The sequence below is a fragment of the Aphelocoma coerulescens genome (assembly GCF_041296385.1).
Source record: "Aphelocoma coerulescens isolate FSJ_1873_10779 chromosome W unlocalized genomic scaffold, UR_Acoe_1.0 ChrW_unloc_scaf_1, whole genome shotgun sequence".
Lineage (NCBI taxonomy): Eukaryota > Metazoa > Chordata > Aves > Passeriformes > Corvidae > Aphelocoma > Aphelocoma coerulescens.
The window spans coordinates 3,963,779-3,984,191 of NW_027184080.1; the positions used below are offsets into that span (position 1 = coordinate 3,963,779).

At 43.5% G+C, this 20,413-nt stretch overlaps 1 protein-coding gene across 3 annotated transcripts in view; it reads right to left on the reverse strand.

Annotated features, from left to right (window-relative positions):
• Nucleotides 1-11,270: 11,270 nt before the first annotated feature.
• The window catches only part of LOC138102685 (ras GTPase-activating protein 1-like), a 150,716-nt gene continuing 141,573 nt past the window's right edge, over nt 11,271-20,413 (reverse strand). The window contains exons 24-25 of one of the 3 annotated variants that reach the window (XM_069000401.1): nt 19,619-19,753; nt 11,271-16,825 (exon numbers count right to left, since the gene is read on the reverse strand). In XM_069000401.1, coding sequence (XP_068856502.1) covers nt 16,742-16,825; nt 19,619-19,753 — 219 coding nt within the window. In that variant the 3' untranslated portion in view covers nt 11,271-16,741. Of the gene's footprint in view, nt 19,754-20,413 lie in introns of all 3 variants that reach the window. The other 2 variants (XM_069000403.1, XR_011147476.1) reach the window with 2 other exon arrangements.

Genomic DNA, 20,413 nt, shown 5'->3' on the forward strand with positions numbered 1-20,413 from the left:
GTGTTTAAAAAGAAAGCTAAAGAAACAAAAGCTCTCAAATTCACCTGGAGAGCAGTAACTAGCACTCTCGCAGAAATAAAACCAGAACAGACAGCTGCCGCAGCTGCCATAGAGACTTTAGAGAGTGGCAGCGCTGGCTGTAGCAGCTCCGAAAAAGAAACAGACGCGGGACTTACAGAGCGGCAGCCAGAGACCACGGCGGAGTCCGGGGTAGCATGGTCCTTCAGGCTGGCCGCGAGAAAGCCGATTAAAAACGCTGCGGTGCGCCTCCACTCACTGCAGGAGCTAGTAAACTCAGCAGAGCCGGATGTTATCCCTCCGACGGCCAAGGGAGAAATGGCTGTGAACGCGGAAGCAGAGACACCCGATCCAGGGGGCAAGGTGCAGGCGGGCCAAGGAGACACAGGCAGTCCTGCCGTCATGCTGAAAGCAGCAGAGCAACGGAGAGGTCCTAAAGCCCGGTCAAAAGTGGCGGAGGGTAACCCCCCTGCGCCAAACAGCAGGATGGCCAGCAGCAGAGCCGCTTCTGCTGTTTCGTCTCCTGCAAAGCCAAAGCTGGCCGGGGGGGCCCAGAAGCAGCCCCAAAAGAAAGAGAAGTACCAACAAATAATGCAAAAAGTAATCAAAAAGCTTGCTAACTTATCTACACAAAGCATTTTACAGTCTGTCTTTACAGCAGATGTCCTGTGTTCAAAGGATTACATCAGCATCGCACAGTTGTTGTTAACCCCTTCACAGTTCCTGCTCTGGGAACGAACATGGACTGCAACACTGCATAATGTCCTGCAACAACAGGGACAAGTCATCGCTACATCACTGACCAGAGAGGTGCCCAGCAAAGTGGTGCCGTGCTACAGGACCCCGAAACGAGATGGCACAGTCAGCATCAGCTCCTGAGGAAAGTGATGCCACTGCTTCAACAGCTGGGACTTTGAAACCTATCCCGAGGAGCCTTGGGAGAGGCTGCAGACGTGGCTGAGTGAAGGAGCTGAGGACTTGCCAGATCCACCACTCTCCGTAGCAGGAGAAATAGGGAGACTCTGGGGCGAATGTAACAGCTGCCCTGGGTGGTTGTTAGTGACTTGTGGTGGGTGTCGGGGAACCCTTTCCAAAGACAAAACTAAGAAAAAAATTGCATAAATTTTTAGGTATATTGCATAAATCTTTGGGTATAACACCAAACACAGAAGTAAAGTGAAAAATTGTTTTTTGACTGTCTTGAAACAAAAGCATTAACAGGCATTTTCAATCAGCTGTCTGCCCATTTAGATCAAGTGAAAGCAGTTAATTTAGTTAGCATTTATGTTTTTACCTGGTATTTTAGCAAACAGGGCTTACGCTATTTTGCTTAAACTTGCTTGCTGGGAGAGGGATAATTTAATATAACCTTGCAAATGCTTAATAAGTTAAGTGTGAATGGTATTAGTGTTAGACATATAATATTATAAAATTAAGTAGCCATTGATTTTCTACTATTAGCCCACAGCCACGGCTGTGAAAGGTTCCAAGGTATGTGCTGTATAAATCATTCTAACCACTTTTTCCTACTTCACAAACAGATAAGTGAGTTACATCAATTAACTACACAATTACAGAAAAAAGAAGACAGTCTCAACTTAGAGGGATGGTTAAAGTTATTACATTCAAAATCATGGCTAGTTTTATTTGTGTAGCATTTGATTGCTGTAGAACTAGTAATATTATTAATAATAGTGTGTTCACCTTGTCTTCCAATGCTTGCAAGAGATAATATACAAAGTCATTACATCTGTGACCCATCAAGTATTGCTTGCACAAAAGAAAAAAGGGGGAATTGTTAGGAAATAGAATTATTGGGATCAATAAAAGAACTGTAGCAAAAGCCTGCAAGCAAAAGGCCTGTGTGTGAGAAAAAACTCTCCATGAGAAGATTCTTGTGTGAGAAAAGGCCTGGGGAATGAAGAAGGAGTGAGGACTTGCAGCTGTTCAGATAAGACCCAGAGCAGGGAGATAAACACTAAATTCTTTTAATCATAACATAATTAACAGAAACTTGCCAATTTAAGTCCAATTATGTAGAAGTAGAAATGCGCTTTGATAAGCTTTAAGCCACTTAGGAGTTAACAAGCTGGTATACTATATGCCTTTGGATTGCTAATAAACGGAGTTTTGCTGTTATCAAACACATTGGTTATGGTTTGCATATCTCTCCCCTCGCCGGGGCCTGCTTTCTCCCTTTTACAATTCCGACAACCAGCGAAATGGATTCGCCCCTGGCTTGAGAAGGACACTCCAAACCCTAATATTACCGATTAAATAAACATTGGGTTTTTTTTACTTTAGGTGTTGCTGCTTGTTGGGGTTTTAGGAGTTCTTCTTCTGTTTTCTTTTTCTCTTAAAGAATGTTCCCCATACATGTTGCCAGGGGGACAAATTACTGGGTATTTAAGAAAAACAAAAGACCTGGCCACAAGGGGAGGGATCCATCTGGCTACTCTCTTTCACCTGGGCTTGTGGGCTGTTAGTTCCTGGCATTTGGACCGAGAGAGAGGCTGGAAGGAATTCGTCAGCATGGCAGGCTTCTGCTTTTTTCGGCTGCCTTCCTTCTACTGGAGAAACCCTGGGATTTCCAAGCCTGCCTTTCCCTGCCCTGCTGGGAGCTGGGCTGCGGCCACTCTGCCCCTGCCATTGCTTCGAGCCTTCGCTACTCTGTAGCCCCGCATGTCCTGCCTAGTGAGACCTCTGGGGGTTCCCACTGCAGCTCCGGAGTTCGATACACCTTGTCTGCCACCCGGGATTTGTGCTCGTCCCTGCTGTTTCAGCCTGTTGTTCCTGAGGGTCCGGCCGGACTCCGGGATTGACTGCCCAGGGGGTTTGTGAAGCCTTTGTTCCATCCCAAATGGCCATTGCAGCGTGCTCCCTGAGCTCACTCCGGAGCTCCCCCTGCGGCCGCGGGGGAACCATCGCACCTGCCCTGCTCACCGGGAGCTGCCAGCGCCCCTGCCAGCTGCGACAGTAACTGCACCAAAGGGGAAAATGCCTCACAGCGAAGAAGGCTGGCACTGGGTTTTTGGTTCTGTTTGCTGTTACTGCCATAGTTATTGCTGTTTGTTTGACTTGTTATACACATATAGATATATAATAGTAAAGAACTGTTATTCCTATTTCCCATATCTTTGCCTAAAAGCCCCTTAATTCCAAAATTATAATAACTCTGAGGGAAGGGGGGTTGCATTTTTTTTTCATTTCAAGGGAGACTCCTGCCTTCCTTAGCAGACACCTGTCTTTCAAACTAAGACACTGCTGCTCAAGTATTCACTGATGTAGATAGTATTAGACATAGTATGTTGCAGAATAGAACTGCTATAGATTTTTGTTATTGGCACATGGGCACGGGTGTAAGAATTGTGAAGGGAGCTTTGTAATTACTATTAGCCATTACTGTATTGCTTTGTGTTATTCCATATATAATGAAATTGGTGATCCGCTTGGTGGAAAACATAGAAAAAAGGGTTTGACTGGTGCAAGAAGAAAAAGGGGGAATTGTAATGTATTTGAACCCTGATAGTGTGCCCCAGCCAAACCATCTTTAGTTATTCTTATCAGAGCCCTCAGGAATTCATCAAGGCTACTGAAATGTAAACTGCGCTAAATTGGGAAAGAAGCTGAGAAGCAGAATACCAAGACAGCAAGAAATAGATAAAAAAGGACTGTGCCACACTGGACTAGAACCAATCATATTTTCTGAAAGGTGCGTGTAGAGTGCGTGGACAAGATAGAGGGACCAATCAAGTAATGCGTGATTGTGTGTACAGTGGTTGCAAAATGTATAAGTAGAGTGTAATGTAAACAATAAATGGCTTCTGCGAAATCATATTGATTCATTGTTCAGAAGTCCTGAGCTCCCGCAAGCGTGTAACCTAAATTCCTCTCTCCACTTTCAGCCTAATTTCTAGAATCATAAATAACACACAGTACCAGCAACAGTCATTATATGATGTGGTTGTTAGGTATCCCTAAAAATTATTCCCATACCCCTTCCAAGTACAGACTGAAAAGTGAAAAATATAAAGTCAATGGACATTTTTTTAAAACTCTGCTTTAACCTTTTTTTCCTTTTCAGAAATAGTCATTGACGCAATGTGAGTGGGGGGGTGGAAAGAGCATCATGTCTGTCCTGATAGTGTCTTTGTCAGAGCAGCTCGGGGGGTGCTGCACAAACACACTAGGACACACTCTGACACACCGTAGTTGGTGGATACTCGCAGCCACTCACACACACAGAGCCAGACAGCTTCTGCAGCGTCGCTGGGGACAAAGAGGCGTGAGGAGTCCTTTGTATGGAGTTCCAAGGGGTTTATTGGGGTCCCCGCTCAAAGGGATCCAGGGACAAAGAACACAGAACACTGAGGGGTCCAGGATTTTATCCGGGGCGGCACCGGGGGCGGGCAGAACATTAGAGACCAATCTTCTGAGGGCTAAGGGGTGGAGAGGATGTGAGGTGACAGAACAGTGACCACTGGGGAAGGTGGGGGCTGGAACAAGGGAACCAGCAGCCAGTGGGGTATCAAGGAAAGGAGAACTGTCTATAACATGGACTTAAAAGGGGTAAAAGGGGGTGGTCCTAGCCCTCTGAGCCTGCCCACCAGTGGACCTCCACTGTTTTGGGGTCCTGAGGCTCCCTGGCCAATCCTGTGGTGGACTCAACCACTGCAACAGTCATTCCTATTATTATAATCACTTTTATACAATGATAATGTGAGATGACAGGATCCCTCAATAAATTAATAGATTATTTAAATATACGATATATAAAATAGTAATTTGCTCATAGAACTGCTATGATTAGATGTACATATAAAAAAAGTATACTTATTTTGGTATTTTTGATGTCTGGTTATCTATGGTTCTTGAAAAATCAGACAATTTTGTCCTATCAACTGATTTAAAAATTAAAGATGTTCAACTGCTATATTTCAGTGAAAAGAAGTTGGTGTGGTTTAGGTTTCTCGCATAAATTTCTTCCCATTTGTTGTCTGGATAATGCTGGAAAGGGGGGAGGGGTGTGCCGGTTAGGACAATTTTGGAGGAAAGATATCCTCTGATAGAAGGCAGGTTCGGGAAAAAAGAAATTTTCCTCGGAGGAAAGTGAAAGAGATAAAAACTATTTATTTAACAAACACACAGGAAAAGGATAATAATGCTAAATAATAAAACCTCTTGCTATGGAGAGAAAATTGGGAAAATTTCAGAGTCCTTCTGTAGTCTCTCTCCCCATCCTTGGAGCTGGGTCATGGTGGACCCACCCACAGGGCCTCAGTGGAGAACTCTCCTGAGGTGTTCTGATGTTGAAACAGTACTGTCTTGGGGTGACTTTATGATGTGTATCCCATGTCACTGCCCTATGCCCAGAAATTAACTTTGTGCCTTTCTATGCCTCTAAACTGAGCCTGAGAGGGGGAAGGAAAAACTTGAGCAAAGCTTTTTCAAAGCAGTTTGCAGCTTGTTCAAGGTCACACAGAGATAGAGCCTTTTTTTTCCAGCTGCAGCAGGGGAGGGAGGAGGTACCCGGCTTGCTGCTTTCCAGTCAGCTTTTGGCCAGTTGTTCAGGTTTTTTTTCTCCGGAGAGAGACTGAGAGTTGAATTTTTTTTCCCTTCCCTAGAATTTTGGATTTTCTCCCTTTTCTGCTGCACTGCTTCAATATTAGAACACATCAGGAGGACTTTCCACCGAGCACAGAGGGCCTGGGCCTGGCCCAAGCCCCAGCTCCGAGGAGACCAAAGGGAGGACTCTAACACTTTCCCAGTTTTTTCTCCACAGCCAGAGATTATATTATTTAGCATTATTTTCCTTTTCCCGTGTGTTTGTTAAATAAACAATTTCTCTCTCTTTCACTTTCCTTTGAGGAAAATTTATTTTCCCTGTACCTGGTGGGGGAGGGGTGGTGACCTGCCTTCTCTCAGAGGATATATTTCTAAATTTGGCCAAACCGGCCCATATTTAGCGGCGCCCAACTGCGTGGCTCGAAGGAAAGTGAAAAAAACCTGTAGTAATTACATTTTGGTTTGAATTTACTTATTCTGTGTTGGGGTAAAGTAGTCACCATGCTGGTTGAGTTCATAATGTCTCTCTGGCTTGATGTACTCATGTCTTTCTGGTCTGTCGGCTTATTTAAGGTACTTTTGCCTTTCTGGTCCCTAGGCCTATTTGCCTATACACAACTTGCTCCAATCTTGTCCATGATATGTAAATTTTACAGAGAAGGGAGATGAATCAGGATTTCTATCTTGCTGTGCTCGGTGATAATGATTTATAAGAAGTTAACAGAGGTACAGGCAGGTGTTCGAAGTATGTATGATATGTGGCTTCTCCGTCCTAACCCCAGTCCTAGCTTCAGTAGCCTGTTTTGGGAATTTATTAGTAATTTGCCCCAGACTGTTAGAAGAGGAGGAGACAGGGTTTCCCTTGCCTTTAAATTTGATAGGTTATGTTCTGAGAATGTTCACTATCCCCTGGATGTTAAAGAGACCACCCTCCTGGTATTTAATCTGGTGATCTTCCTCTATATGATTTGCAGCTTCTCTAGACTAAGATCTCAGATTTCCAGGGTCTGATGAGACACCTGACCCAGAGGTGAAAAGTCCTGAGTGGTGTGGGGAATGGGAGGACATCGGCCAAACCCTAAAGAAAATGGAAGATGAAATAAAGAAGAATCACCAGAAGATTAAAGAGTGCCTTCTCCCCGGATGCTCCCCAGAGAGAAGGAACATCCCACAAAGTGAGCTGTGGAAATTCCTGTGTGACAGTGGGGAAGACACAAAGAGGTGGGGTAGACAACCCACCTCTGCTCAGGCAGCAGGAGTGCGTGAATTGAAGGAATGCAAGTCTCAGAAAGGAAGTTCTACCAAAAAGGAAGTAGCTCCAGTTGCCTGTAGCCAAACTGCCAGAAATGATGGAAAAGACGATGACATGTCCAATTCCCATGAAGGAACCTCTAAGATACAGGCCCAGGGAAAGAAGGATAACCAGGCATAGAGGGGCCCTGCCTCTAGCCAGGTAGAGGTCAGGCAAAACCGTGTTTTTTTGGACTGTGTGGATTCGTTGGCCTGGTACATCAGAACCACAAAAACATGATGCCTTGGTTGACACTGGTGAGCAGTGTACAATAAATCCATCGCAACATGTGGGGGCAGAATCTGTTTCTATTTCTGGTGTAACAGGTGGATCACAAAATTGGACCCTGGTGGAAGCTGAGGTGAGCCTGACTGGAAATGAGTGGAAGAAACATCTCATGGTGACTGGCCCAGAGGCCCCATGCATTTTGGGCATAGATTTCCTCTGAAGCGGGTATTTCAGAGACCCAAAGGGACTCAAGCGGGCTTTTGGAATAGCTGCTGTGGAGACAGAGGGCATTAAGCAATTGAACACTTTGCCTGGGCTCTCAGAGAACCCGTCTGCAGTAGGCCTTCTGAAGGTGGAAGAACAAAGAGTACCAATTGCTACCTCGACAGTGCATCGCCGACAGTACCGGACCAATCGAGATGCTGTGATTCCCACCCACAAGATGATCCATGAGCTAGTGAGCCAAGGGGTGGTCAGCAAGACCCACTCACCCTTCAACAGCCCCATTTGGCCTGTGCGCAAATCTGAAGAATAGAGATTGACTGTGGACTATCGTGCCTTGAATGAAGTGACTCCACCACTGAGCGCTGCCGTGCCGGACATGATGGAGCTACAGTACAAGCTGGAGTCCAAGCAGTGAAGTAGTACACCACTATTGACATTGCCAATGCACTTTTCTTCATTCCTCTGGCAGCGGAGTGCAGGCTGCAGTTTGCATTCATCTGGAGGGACCTGCAGTACACCTGGAACCGACTGCCCCAGGGGTGGAAGCACAGTCCCACCATCTGCCATGGACTGATCCAGACTGCACTAGAAAAGGGTGAGGCTCCAGAACATTTGCAGTACATTGATGACATCATTGTGTGGGGGAACACTGCAGCAGAAGTGTTTGAGAAAGGAGAGAATATTATCGGGATTCTCCTGGAAGCTGGTTTCGCCATCAAGAAGAGCAAAGTCAAGGGATCTGCTCGAGAGATCCAGTTCCTGGGAGTGAAATGGCAGGATGGATGGCGTCAGATTCCCACTGAGGTCGTCAAAAAGATTGCAGCAATGTCTCCACCAACCAACAAGAAGGAAACACAAGCTTTCCTCGGTGCCATAGGTATCTGGAAAATGCACATTCCCGAGTACAGCCAGATTGTGAGTCTTCTTTACTTGGTTACCCGCAACAAGAACGATTTCCACTGGGGCCCTGAACAGCAACAAGCTTTCACCCAGATCAAACAGGAAATCGCTCATGCCGTAGCCCTTGACCCAGTCAGGACAGGACCTGAAGCGAAGAACGTGCTCTACTCTGCAGCCGGGAGCCATGGCCTGTCCTGGAGCCTTTGGCAGAAGGTGTCTGGTGAGACTCGAGGTCGACCACTGGGGTTTTAGAGCCGAAGCTACAGAGGGTCTGAAGCCAACTACACTCCCACAGAGAAGGAAATCTTGGCAGCTTATGAAGGAATCCAAGCCTCCTCAGAGGTAATCTGCACTGAGGCACAACTCCTCCTGGCACCCCGACTACCGGTGCTGGGGTGGATGTTCAAAGCAGAGGTTACCTCTACCCACCATGCCACCAACGCTACATGGAGCAAATGGATTGCTCTCATCACACAGCGCGCCTCTATCGGAAAACTGAATCGTCCTGGGATTTTGGAAATAATCACGAACTGGCCTGAAGGTGAAAACTTTGGTCTCACTGATGAAGAGGAACAAGAACCAGTGACATGTGCTGAAGAAGCTCCACCGTACAACCAACTATCATCAGAAGACACGTTACGCTCTTTTCACTGACGGATACTGTAGCCTCGTAGAGATGAAACGAAAGTGGAAAGCAGACCTATGGAGTCCCACACGACGGGTTGCAGAAGCTACAGAAGGAGAAGGTGGATCAAGCCAACTCGCTAAACTCAAAGCTGTTCAACTAGCCCTGGACATTGCTGAACGTGAGAAGTGGCCAAAGCTTTACCTCTACACTGATTCATGGATGGTAGCCAATGCTCTGTGGGGATGGCTGGAAAAGTGGGAAAAAGCTAATTGGCAGCTGTCTTGGGGTGACGTTATGATGTGTATCCCATATCCCATATATAAATATTTTCTAGTAAACAACTGTTTTTCCCTTTCCTATATGTTTTTTAAGCCTGGAAGCCCCATAATTGAAAAGTTACAGTAAGTTAGAGGAAGGGGTTGTCTTTCCATACCACGAAGGTTCCCGTCTTCCTTGGCAGACATTTGTTCTTTAAACCAGGGCAGAAGTGATAGATTCTGTCAGTGCAGAGACTAATATTTCCTTTGTAGTTTAGAAAAGCACCACATTTCAGAGCATGATAAACCATTTTAACTACTGACCCTGAAAATATCTACACCTTTCACATTTATCTCACACACTTCAAATACATGTGCAGGACTATTTAGAATTTGGTTGTCAAAGCAGAGAGGCTATGCTTCTTTCATGACTTGATTTTTTTATGTAATGATTATTTTGGGGGAGTAAGATACTATTGAAGAATCACATAGTAAGTATGAACCTGTAGGCTGCTATTTTGCAAAACTATTGGTCCTAACATAAGCCTCGAGGAACTAGAGGACAGTAATTGGGAGGGGTAACAGGCAAACCTTGGACTGGACATTGCCAGAAAGTGGAATAACTGGAGAATTTTTGTTGTTGTAATGTGGTGAAAGAAAAAGGAGAGGAGTGTGTCTGTAAATGCTGCACCTTTGTTGGTGGATAATTGTTACAGTGGGGATACTGTAACACACATATCAAACAAGGAGTCCCGTGGAGAAGAAGTATATATGGACAGATTCTTGCTAGATGTTTCAGAGATGTTTATTTCTCCAGCTGCCTGGCCTGGGCTCTGCGGAGGAACTCTTCTAGTCCTGGGACTGAGGGTCCTTGCCCACTCAGGGAAACACAGAACAACCAATGGGGAACGAGGCTGACCAGGGGCGAGGGAAACCCCGTCTCTGTCCCAGGGCCCCACTCCCAGGGCTACATGGGCAGGGGAAGGAGACCCCGACAGATAATGACTTTGGTGTGAAGAATCCCTTTTTTAAATGTAAATGAAGATTCTGTGATGAATGTATATTTTAATGTTAATTCTTAAATATGTGTTTCACAGAGGCAAGAGGTAAAATGTATTTGGCTTATATGGCAAATTTTGGTACCAGAGGAGGCTGCAGGACTGGCTTGTGTGAGGATATCAGAGCCCGTTCCAGCCAGCTCCACAACAGACCCACCACTGGCCAAAGCTGAGCCAATCCCTGACACTGGTGGAACCTTCATGATATATTTAAGAAAATGTAAAAAATACTATGAAGCAGCTGTGAGAGAGTGAGAATATATGTTAAAAAAAAACCCTGCAGACACCAAGGTCAGTGGAGAAGGAAGGGGAGGAGGTGCTCCAGGTACCAGAGCAGATTCTCCTGTAGCTCGTGGTAAAGACCATGGAGACACAGGTTGTCCCTCTGCAGCTCATGGAGGACTCCACGCCAGAGCAAGTGAAAATGCCCTAAAGAAAGCTTATACTGATTTTGGTTGGGATAGTTATTTCTTGTAAGAGTAGCTTGTATAGGGCTGGTTTTGGTCTGTGACCAAAACAGTGTTGAGAACGGGGAAGTTTTAATTATTGCTGAGCAGTGCTTACTCACAGCAAGGGTCAAGGCCTTTTCTGTTTCTCTCACTGCCTCAACAGCGTAGGCTGGAGGCGCCCAAGAGGTTGGGAGGGGACACAGCTGGGACAGCTGACCTCAAATGACCAAAGAGATATCCCACACCATATGATGACATGCTCAGCAATAAAAGCTGGTGGAAGAAGAATGAAGTGGGGATGTTTGGAATTACTGCATTTGTCTTCCCAAGTAACTGTTACATGCAATGGAGCCCTGCTTTCCTGTAGAGTACTAAACATCTGGCTACTGATGGGAAGCAGGAAATGAATTCCTTCTTTTGTTTTGCTTCTTTTGCTTTACATACTAAACTGTCTTTATTTCAACCCACAAGTTTTCTCACCTGTTCCCTTCTAATTCTCTTCCCCACCCCACTGGGGAAAATATGCTTGGCTGCTGTCTTGATTTGAAGGACAGGTGTCTGCCAAGGAAGGTGGGAACCTCCCTGGGAATGGAAAACGTGACCCCTTCCCTCCAAATTATTATAACTTTGAAATTATGGGGCTCTCAGGCAAAGATATGGGAAAAGGAATAACAGTTCTTTACTAGTGTATATATATATATGTATAACAAGGCAAACAAACAACAACAACGGCAGCAACAACAAACAAAAAGAATCCAATAACAGCCTTCTCTCAGCTGTCAAGCACCCTTTGGTGTAGTTATGGTCACAGCCAGCAGGGGTGCTGTTGGCTCCTAGCCAGGCAGGGCAGGTGTGATGATTCCCCTGTGGCTGCAAGGGGGAGCTGTGGCACAAGCTCAGCAGCCTCTCTCCACGTGGGTAATGGCAGGCAAAACAGCAGAAGAGATAGAAAAGGGACTTCCTTTACAAACTTACAGGGGCAGCCGGTCCTGGTGCGCCTCTGGATGGTGAAATGGGGTCTAGCAGGAGCCTCAAAGCAGCCAGCTAGAATGGCAGAGGCAAGCACACCCTGGAGTGGCAAACAAAATGTAGCAGAAGCTCTGCAGCCGTAGCAGGATCCGTGGGGGTTGGGCCGACATGAGGTGTCGAGTTAAAGTGTAGCAAGAAGCCCTGAAGCAGTGGCAGAAAACCTCAAGGCTGGGAAGGGAATTGCTCCCCTGGACAGCTCACTGGGCATGGCTGGTCCTGGGGTCGGGCCGCACAGAGGTAGCAGTTCTGGCAGGGAACGGCAGGCTCCCGGCACAGCACACACTGCCTCTGGGCTCCCAAGCAAGCAGAGGAGCAGAGAAGCAAGCTGGCAAGCCCAGTCAGTGTCGAAGGAAAAGAAAAAAACCAGCAAAGACCACAAGGCAACAGTATCTCCAGTCTCCTTTGGACTTCAGCAAGGCCTTTGACACTGTCCCCCACAGTAAACTCCTGGAAAAGCTGGCAGCCCATGGATTGGACAGGAACACTCTTTGCTGGGTTAAGAACTGGCTGGATGGCCTAACCCAGAGAGTGGTGGTGAATGGTGCTCCATCCAGTTGGTGGCCAGTCACTAGTGGTGTCCCTCAGGGGTCTGTGCTGGGGACAGTTCTGTTCAATATTTTTATTGATGACATGGATGAGGGTATTGAGTCTTTCATTAGTAAATTTGCTGGCTACACTAAGCTGGGAGCGTGTGTCGATCTGTTGGAAGGTAGGAGAGCTCTGCAGAGAGACCTGGAATGGTTGGATGGATGGGCAGAGTCCAATAGGATAAAGTTTAATAAGTCCAAGTGCCAAATCCTGCATTTTGGCCACAATAACCCCTTGCAACATTATAGGCTGGGGGCGGTGTGGCTGGACAGTGCCCAGGCGGAAAGGGACCTGGGGGTACTGGTCGACAGCTGACTGAACATGACCTAGCAGTGTGCCCTGGTGGCCAAGAAGGCCAATGGCATCTTGGCCTGTATCAGAAATAGTGTGGCCAGCAGGACCAGGGAAGTAATTCTTCCCTTGTACTTGGCACTGGTGAGGCCACGCCTTGAGTACTGTGTCCAGTTCTGGGCCCCTCAGTTCAGGAAGGATGTTGAGATGCTTGAACGCATCCAGAGGAGGGCAACAAGGCTAGTGAGGGGCTTGGAGCACAAGCCCTATGAGGAACAATTGAGGGAGCTGGGGTTGTTTAGCCTGAAGAAAAGGAGACTCAGAGGTGACCTTATCACTCTCTACAACTACCTGAAAGGTGGTTGTAGTCAGGTGGGGATTGGTCTCTTTCTCCAGGCAGCAACTGACAGAATGAGAGGACATAGTCTTAAGCTGTGCCAAGGGAAATATAGGTTGGATGTTAGGAAAAAGTTTTTCACGGAGAGTGGTGAAGTACTGGAATTTTCTGCTTGGGGAGGTGGTGGAATCACCATCCCTGGATGTGTTTAAAAAAAGATTGGCTGTGACACTTGGTGCCATGGTTTAGTTGAGGTGTTAGGGCATGGGTTGGACTCGATGATCTTAGAGGTCTCTTCCAACCTGGTGATTCTGTGATTCAGTCAGGCATTGCGCTGTGTGGCTGCTGAGATGATTGTCCCACCGGAAGGAAACCACAGCCCCTCATCCCCCCAACCCTCAGAGGATCCCGGGCTGGCTCTCACCCATCATGATACTCCTGGATCTGGGAAGGAGGGGGGGGAAGGGGAGCAGTGACCATTCTGGACACAAAACAAAAATAAACGAAAAAATGGATATGGGATAGAAACCGTCCCCAAGACAGCTGCTTACCAGGGTTGACCCACAAGTAAGAACTGTGGTGGGTTGATCTTGTCTGGCTGCTAGGTGCCTACCAAACAGCTCACTTACGCCCCCCTCCTCAGCAGGACAGGGGAAGAAAATAACATGAAAAAGCTCATGGGTCTAGATAAGGACAGAAAGGTCACTCACCAATTACCATCATGGACAAGACAGACTCAACTTGGGAAATATGCCTTTAATTATTTCCAGTTAAAAAAAAGAAACAAAAACCAGAAATAAAACCACCTTTCCCCCACCCTCCCCTTCTTCCCAGGCACAGCTTCTCTCTTGCCTCTTCTACCTCCTTGTCATGGTTTAAGCATAGATGGAAATTCAGCCCCACACAGCTGCTCTCCTCCCCTCACTCCCTCTGGGGAGAGAGACACAAAAGGCAGAGATTCCAAGTTGAGATAAGAACAATTTACTGGAAACAGCAAGGAGATAAGAAAACAAACAGTAACAGCTACAATGCTAATAACAACAGTGTATCAGAGGGTGATTACATGCAAAAATGCTCACTGAGTCTGTCCCAATGAGACATGACCACAGCTGGAGCCACCCCACCACTCTGTTCGCCACTCACTCCACTGGAAAAAGGAACAAAATGTCGACTACCCCTCCATGTGGCACCTTTTTCTTCCACCCAAAGCCACGCCCCTCCTCCCTTCCCGGAAGTGAGTCCCTTACTTCCGCCCCCCAATGATGATGTGAATGGTATAGAATAACAACCTAGACACAGCCACACAGCTCTAGGCTCTGCTCCCTCTTGGCTACTGCCCCCCACTGGAGAATAGGGTGGGGAGTGAGTAAGAAGTTTGGAGGGGACACTGTAAAGAAATAAACTAGCAGCTTAGTGTAACTTACTTAGCATTAGTAACTAGATGTGCTGAAGCCTTAGGCTGCAAACTGGGAACTTTCACCAAGATACGCTGAACTTTTACCTACTGAAGTAAAAGGAGGCCCCAGAGCCAGTTTGGGCTGGAAGATAAGGAAGCAAGGAAGGCAACTACCCCTGTCAGCATAAGATGCAACCTTAGAGGTAAGAGAAGAAACGGGCTCACCTAGAGTCAATGAAGAGACCCAATGAAGAACAAGACTACCCTGTTGCTGTTGAGACAGATGCGACATGCACAAACCACACCAACAACTCCAGGCAAAAAGCATCTTTAATTCTACAAAGCCTCTTTTGTACACTTTCTTGGCACTCATGCTGTGTATCCATTGGCTCCTAAATTACTACATTACAAATTATTGGTTACCTACAACTAACACCCATTCTAAACCCAAAAACAGCCTCCTGGGAACAGCTGTGCATTCTTCTTCTGTTGTTTTGGTTTCTTGCTTCTGTTGATGCTAAAATTCTCATAGATACAAACCGAATTCTCACGGGTACAAAGTGATTGTGTCCAAGTCGAAATCTGTGAGACTTTCAGTCCAGCTGTCGGTTCCAACACTATCCCATACCATAATATTACTATTGGACTGAACTGTCACATGAGGGGTGGGGAACTTGGATTGTAAGGGTATAATTGCCCAGGGATTTCTTTGTTCAAGGTCCCTCTCCTGAGGCACCCAGCTCAAGCTATATTTCACCACTGTACCAAATAACCTTATTAGATTCTGCCAGAGACTCTGCTTGGGGAAACCTAGAGTAAAACCAAAAGGGAAAATGTCTGTGAGTGTGTGTGTGTCTGGAGTCAATACAGGGTACCCATTGGTTCAGTGGAGCCATACACCATGAACGGACTGCAAAGTCCTAGTGGTTAAAGTCTCAGGTGGTATGAATGTAACTCCTCGATTGAGTGTGAGATGAGTCCAATTTCCCTAACAGATGCAGATGGGACAGCTGACCTGAACTGGCCAAAGGTATATTCCATTCCATTCCATTCCATTCCATTCCATTCCATTCCATTCCATTCCATATAATGCCATGCTCAGGAATAGAATTCGAGGGAAGAGATGTGGGTTTCATTTTTTCGGGGGGAGAGGGAGGGAGCTGTTGTTCAGAGACTGGCTGAACATCAGTCTGCTTCTGGGAGGTCATGAGTAATTTTACCTTTGCATCACTTGTTCTGGTTTTCTTTTCTTCACCTTTCTCAATCCCTGAGTTCTCTTGCTTTTGCTCTTCCTATTTTCTCCCGTCCTGCCTTTTTTCTTTGGGGCGGGGGAGTGGGGTGGCATTTGAGCACGTAGCTGTGTGGTGCCTAAGCTGCTGGTGAGGGGTAAACTACAACATTATTTTCACACACTGTTTTAGGAAATATGTAGTGGTGTCAATTTTTAAAATATACATACCTAAATGCAACTTTGAGATTTACCTACAGTCAGTTTTATCAATGCATTTTATATGCAGTAGATAAATAGCCAACCATATCTGTTATCCAAATTTCATTTTTACAGTGTTCTATTACTTGAACACAAAGTTAGTTTCTATAGAGAGCCTATTGGCAGCTTGATTATTTTAAAAAACTTATTTTTCAGGTTTAAAAATAACGTTCATGGTAGCCTTACATTACACACAAGACCAACTGATATATATTTTATAAAATGGTTTAATGGATGCATGCATGTCTGATACAGTGATAATAAATTTACCAAATTCTAATTGTTCACTTTTGTAAACATTTTACAAAAGCATTGTGATTTACCTGGATGGATACACAGTCCTTGATGGAAGAATAATTTAGACTGAATCAGTGGCACATGAAAGAATAAAGCTGATAAGATCCATTCTGCATATTCTTTTGACATGATTCCAGTAAGGGAAACAGCATGGTATAAAAAGTATACATGAAAGATTGTTCTTACCATAACCATCAAACTCTGGAAATTGTAAATACATGTTCAAGTGGTTGAAAAAGTCAAAGTCATAATAACTGTAACCACTCAGAAATTACAGTAATAAATGTTATGCAGTTACATGTAGCTGTCAAAACAATGCATATCTTTCCTTGTCAGTTGGTAATTCTTTTCCAACAAGACAGAAAAACTTTGGCATTTGCAGGCGTTGAAAATAATTTTCAAAGTTCAAGACAGTCACAGCATTTTCTTTGCAGAAGGTAAACTGTACACCAAGGCTCAGAGGCTGTAAAAACTGGTTCCAAGTGGAAAAAAGTGCAAATATCCTGCACAGATAGCTTAAAGAGCTGCTGGTTCAATCATTTGCTAACAGAATCTTTGTTTTCTTTTTTGCATAGTTCACACATCACTGGGAATGTGACAGTGTGCTATTTTTGGCAAGAGCAAAAAAAAGTGATACTTGTGTGAGTTGCCATGTTAGACATGCTGGATCCATGCAGAATTCAGGTAGAAGTCTGCTACCTGATGTTATTAGACAGTGAATACTGATGTTGTTTTTGTTGAAGCAGTTCTGTAATAGCCAACAGCTTCTTAAGAACATGCTGTAGAAAAAAATACAAAAAAACAAGAAAAACCCCAGTACAACCCTACATTAGCAACTAGAAAAAAAACAACACCCATCTTGCTTGAGAAGCATCTTCAACATTAACCTACCAGACTTAGAATTAGGTAGTTTAAAATAAATTTAAATTCACATCCCCCCACACCCCCTCCCCCCAGCTCCAGTTTCACAGTCACTAAGACTTACTTCAAAAGGCAACTGTAAAAGAGCAATATGCAATTTATCTGCAGCCATGGAAACCCATTAAGTCTTGCCAACTTAACCTGAGAGTTTGAAAATGAAACAGTTCTATCTGTTAAAAACAATCTGTAAACCAAAAATCTATTCTCGGATGTTTTCCCCATGTGAAAGTGCAGAACTGGGCCAAGAATGTGAAAAAAACTCCAGTGAAAAAAAAAAGGTGATAATACAATTCACTTTTGCACAAGCAGAAGCACCCTCTAACTTTCTAAAAACCTGGGCATTAAACTTGAACAAATGCAACTGAACATACAAAACACGCTGAGAAAATGTATTGCTAATGCACTGTCAGGAGTTCAATAATTTTTTCATTATAGTAGAACTGTGTTCAACTACAACAGGTTCATGATAAACATTAAGGCACTTATAGGAGAAAAAAGAAAAAAGATTCAAGAGTTTTTTTTATGGAAACCCATGAGGAAAAATTACTCCTCTGAAGCAGAAATATAAGTGCATTGAGAAAACAGTGTCATGTTTATGACCATTAAGTGCTTCAGATGCAAGCCTTGTGAAAGAAATTCTATCCCTTATCTGTAAGCAATACATATTTAGTACTGAAAACTTCTACTATCCTGACTTGCCAGTCTAGCCATCATTTTTGCTTTGTCAAGACTAGAAGTAGCTGTGAATTATGAACTTGAACATGATTGATTTTTTCCTCTCATATGCCACTGAAGAAGCAAATTGTAGTAATTAACTAGATTAGTTTTTAATTGCTATAATGTAGCATTATCTCATTTTTAATTCCTTGAGCTTTCCTCTGCCAAAGCTAATTGAATACAGATATATTTTCACCATTCACAAAATTGCCATAAGAGTTCCCAGTAATACCCTTATTTTAAAAAAACATTACTGCCAAAAAATACATTATTTGAGTAACATCTGCTGAGATGAAATATAGATTTATCATCTATTTGGGTTTAAATTAGGGCCTTCAAACAGTCAGGATACAGGAAGCTCAGTCTTCAAACCATGACAATAATAAGAAATTTGATTACAAGAAGTTATTTTGAAGCAATTAAATTAAGAACTATTTTTAAAACTACCTTGTGGGAGACAGAGGAGTAGAAACTCCTGCAATTAAAGGAGGCTTTGATTTACAACCCTGGAAGAGACTAGGTCTGGCTTAACTGGCAGAGATTTATAGACTTTAAGCAAAAGGATTACAAGCTTGTATTCCTCTAGTTTAAAGTAAAATTGTACACTGGGTGTTTTGGTGGAGGGTTTTAAAATATAATAGTGTGATTTCATATAGTTTAACTTAAGAATGTAGATGGTATAAGAGAGACATCTGTGTGTACGTGACATGAGAAATTATTGGTCAAGACATAGCTGCATTGCAGTGAGAAGTTCCACAAGTGATAGGTCATAAATCTAAAACAAAGTGTTGTTTTAAGTACCTATTGGATTAGAAAGTTATAAATTATGATGTAACCCTAAATCTTGTGACTAGTCACCATTACCCGGAGGTGTTGTAAAATCTCATGCCTGGACCGATGCGTTTGTTATTTTAAACAATAAATTCGTGTAATTGCATAGTCACATCCCTTAAAGTTATTTTCCTCCGACACGTGAAAGCGCGGAAAGTGACACTACCTCTTCAACATGAGTCATTAAATAGTTTGAGCTGACACTGATTAAATTTAAGGAAGACCATCTCTAAACCAAAATGCTTTCTATAGTACAACTGCCTCTGTCCCCAAATCATTAGCATTAAAACGGAACAGTACTTAAATAATCTCCTGCACAGCACACTAGTCAAGCATACCAAAACATATTACTGTGCAATAAGTAGGATTGGCAACTTGAAGTTCATCGTAATTAGTACACCATAGGCAAGTATATTACTTTTTGAGACAATGTATGAAGTCATGCAGATTTTTTTCCTCTTAAAAGTAAGTTTTCATAAAAGCTGTACATAAGTTTAATAGTTGGAACAAAACACTCATTTATAGCATTTACTAGAGAAGTTTGCCATGATTGTTTACAAATATAATAAATCAGGAAGCAGAAATGAAGTAGTGATAGAAAGCTAAGGCAAGTAAATTAAGCTGTTTAGTTCTCAATTAGATGAGCTAAATCCTAAAAATAGAGATCGCTAGGAGACAGTAATTTCTTGAGTTTAGGCTTCCTTCCTCTAGAAAAAAAAACTTCACCTGGAAACTAAACAAAAAAAACCCACAAAAACCCAAAAAACAAACAAAAAAACCAAAAAAAACCCCCACAAAAACCAACAAACAAAACAAACCCCCAAAAACCCCAAAAGAGAAAAACCAAACCAAAACACCAAAAAAACCAACCAAAAAAAAAATCCCCAACCCACTGCTTTAAAACATCTTTGGATTTGTTGTATAAATACTTAGTTCATATTTTTGAGCTTCTTTACCTTTACAACTAGCAACCTCCTGGTGAAATGTACATATTTATCACTCATACTGCTGGAGAGAAAAAATTACAAAGTAATCATGATGTTAAACAATAACTCTAGACATGCTATCTGTATGTGTGATTTTTGTTAATCATTATAGTTTACCTGCATTACACCTCGCTCATTGCTAAGTGTCCGAAGTTCATCTGAATGTGCCACACACATCTCATGCAAGGCTGCCAGATAGCGAGATAAGTCAGTTCTAGAGTAATCTGTAGTGTCTGGAAGCTCAGGAACATTCTTTAACAAAAATTATGAGAACAGACTTAGAATGGTGAGTAGCTAGGCATAAAAGAAATTAAATTACAGTTCTACAGACCCGCCAACAGTTGTTTTGATACTGCAAACACCACATTTTTCTTCACAACTAAGACTTCTGTCCATGTTACCTAATACAAATTATTGATTTCCTCCTCTCCACAATCACCTATTTTATGAAGACAATTAAATTACGGTTACACATTTCACATAGAGAGATTACTAAATATACAGCAATTCCTATTCCTACTAGGAGGGTTTGATGCTGCTATGCTGTCTCTGAGCTGTCTAGAAATATACTGAGTAAAAGAGATTCATATCATATCTTGTCCCCAAATGAGGGGGATCCATCCATTAGATATTTGTTGTTTTATTTTTTTTTTGAAATTTAAATCAGGCAATAGCAACAGCAAAAATGGACACCAAAAAATCCCCAAACTATCAAGTCAGTAAATTCACTAGTAAAATAATGTAATTAAAACAGTAGAATAATCAGTTATTTTAAAACCCAACCATTTTCCAAGTCCTCATGCATAATCTGCCATTTAAAGAAAAACAACAGTCTATCATAATATGCAGAAGTTGCCATTTAACCATAAAAAGGTGACATATGGCAATCTATCTGAATGACACACTTCAAAA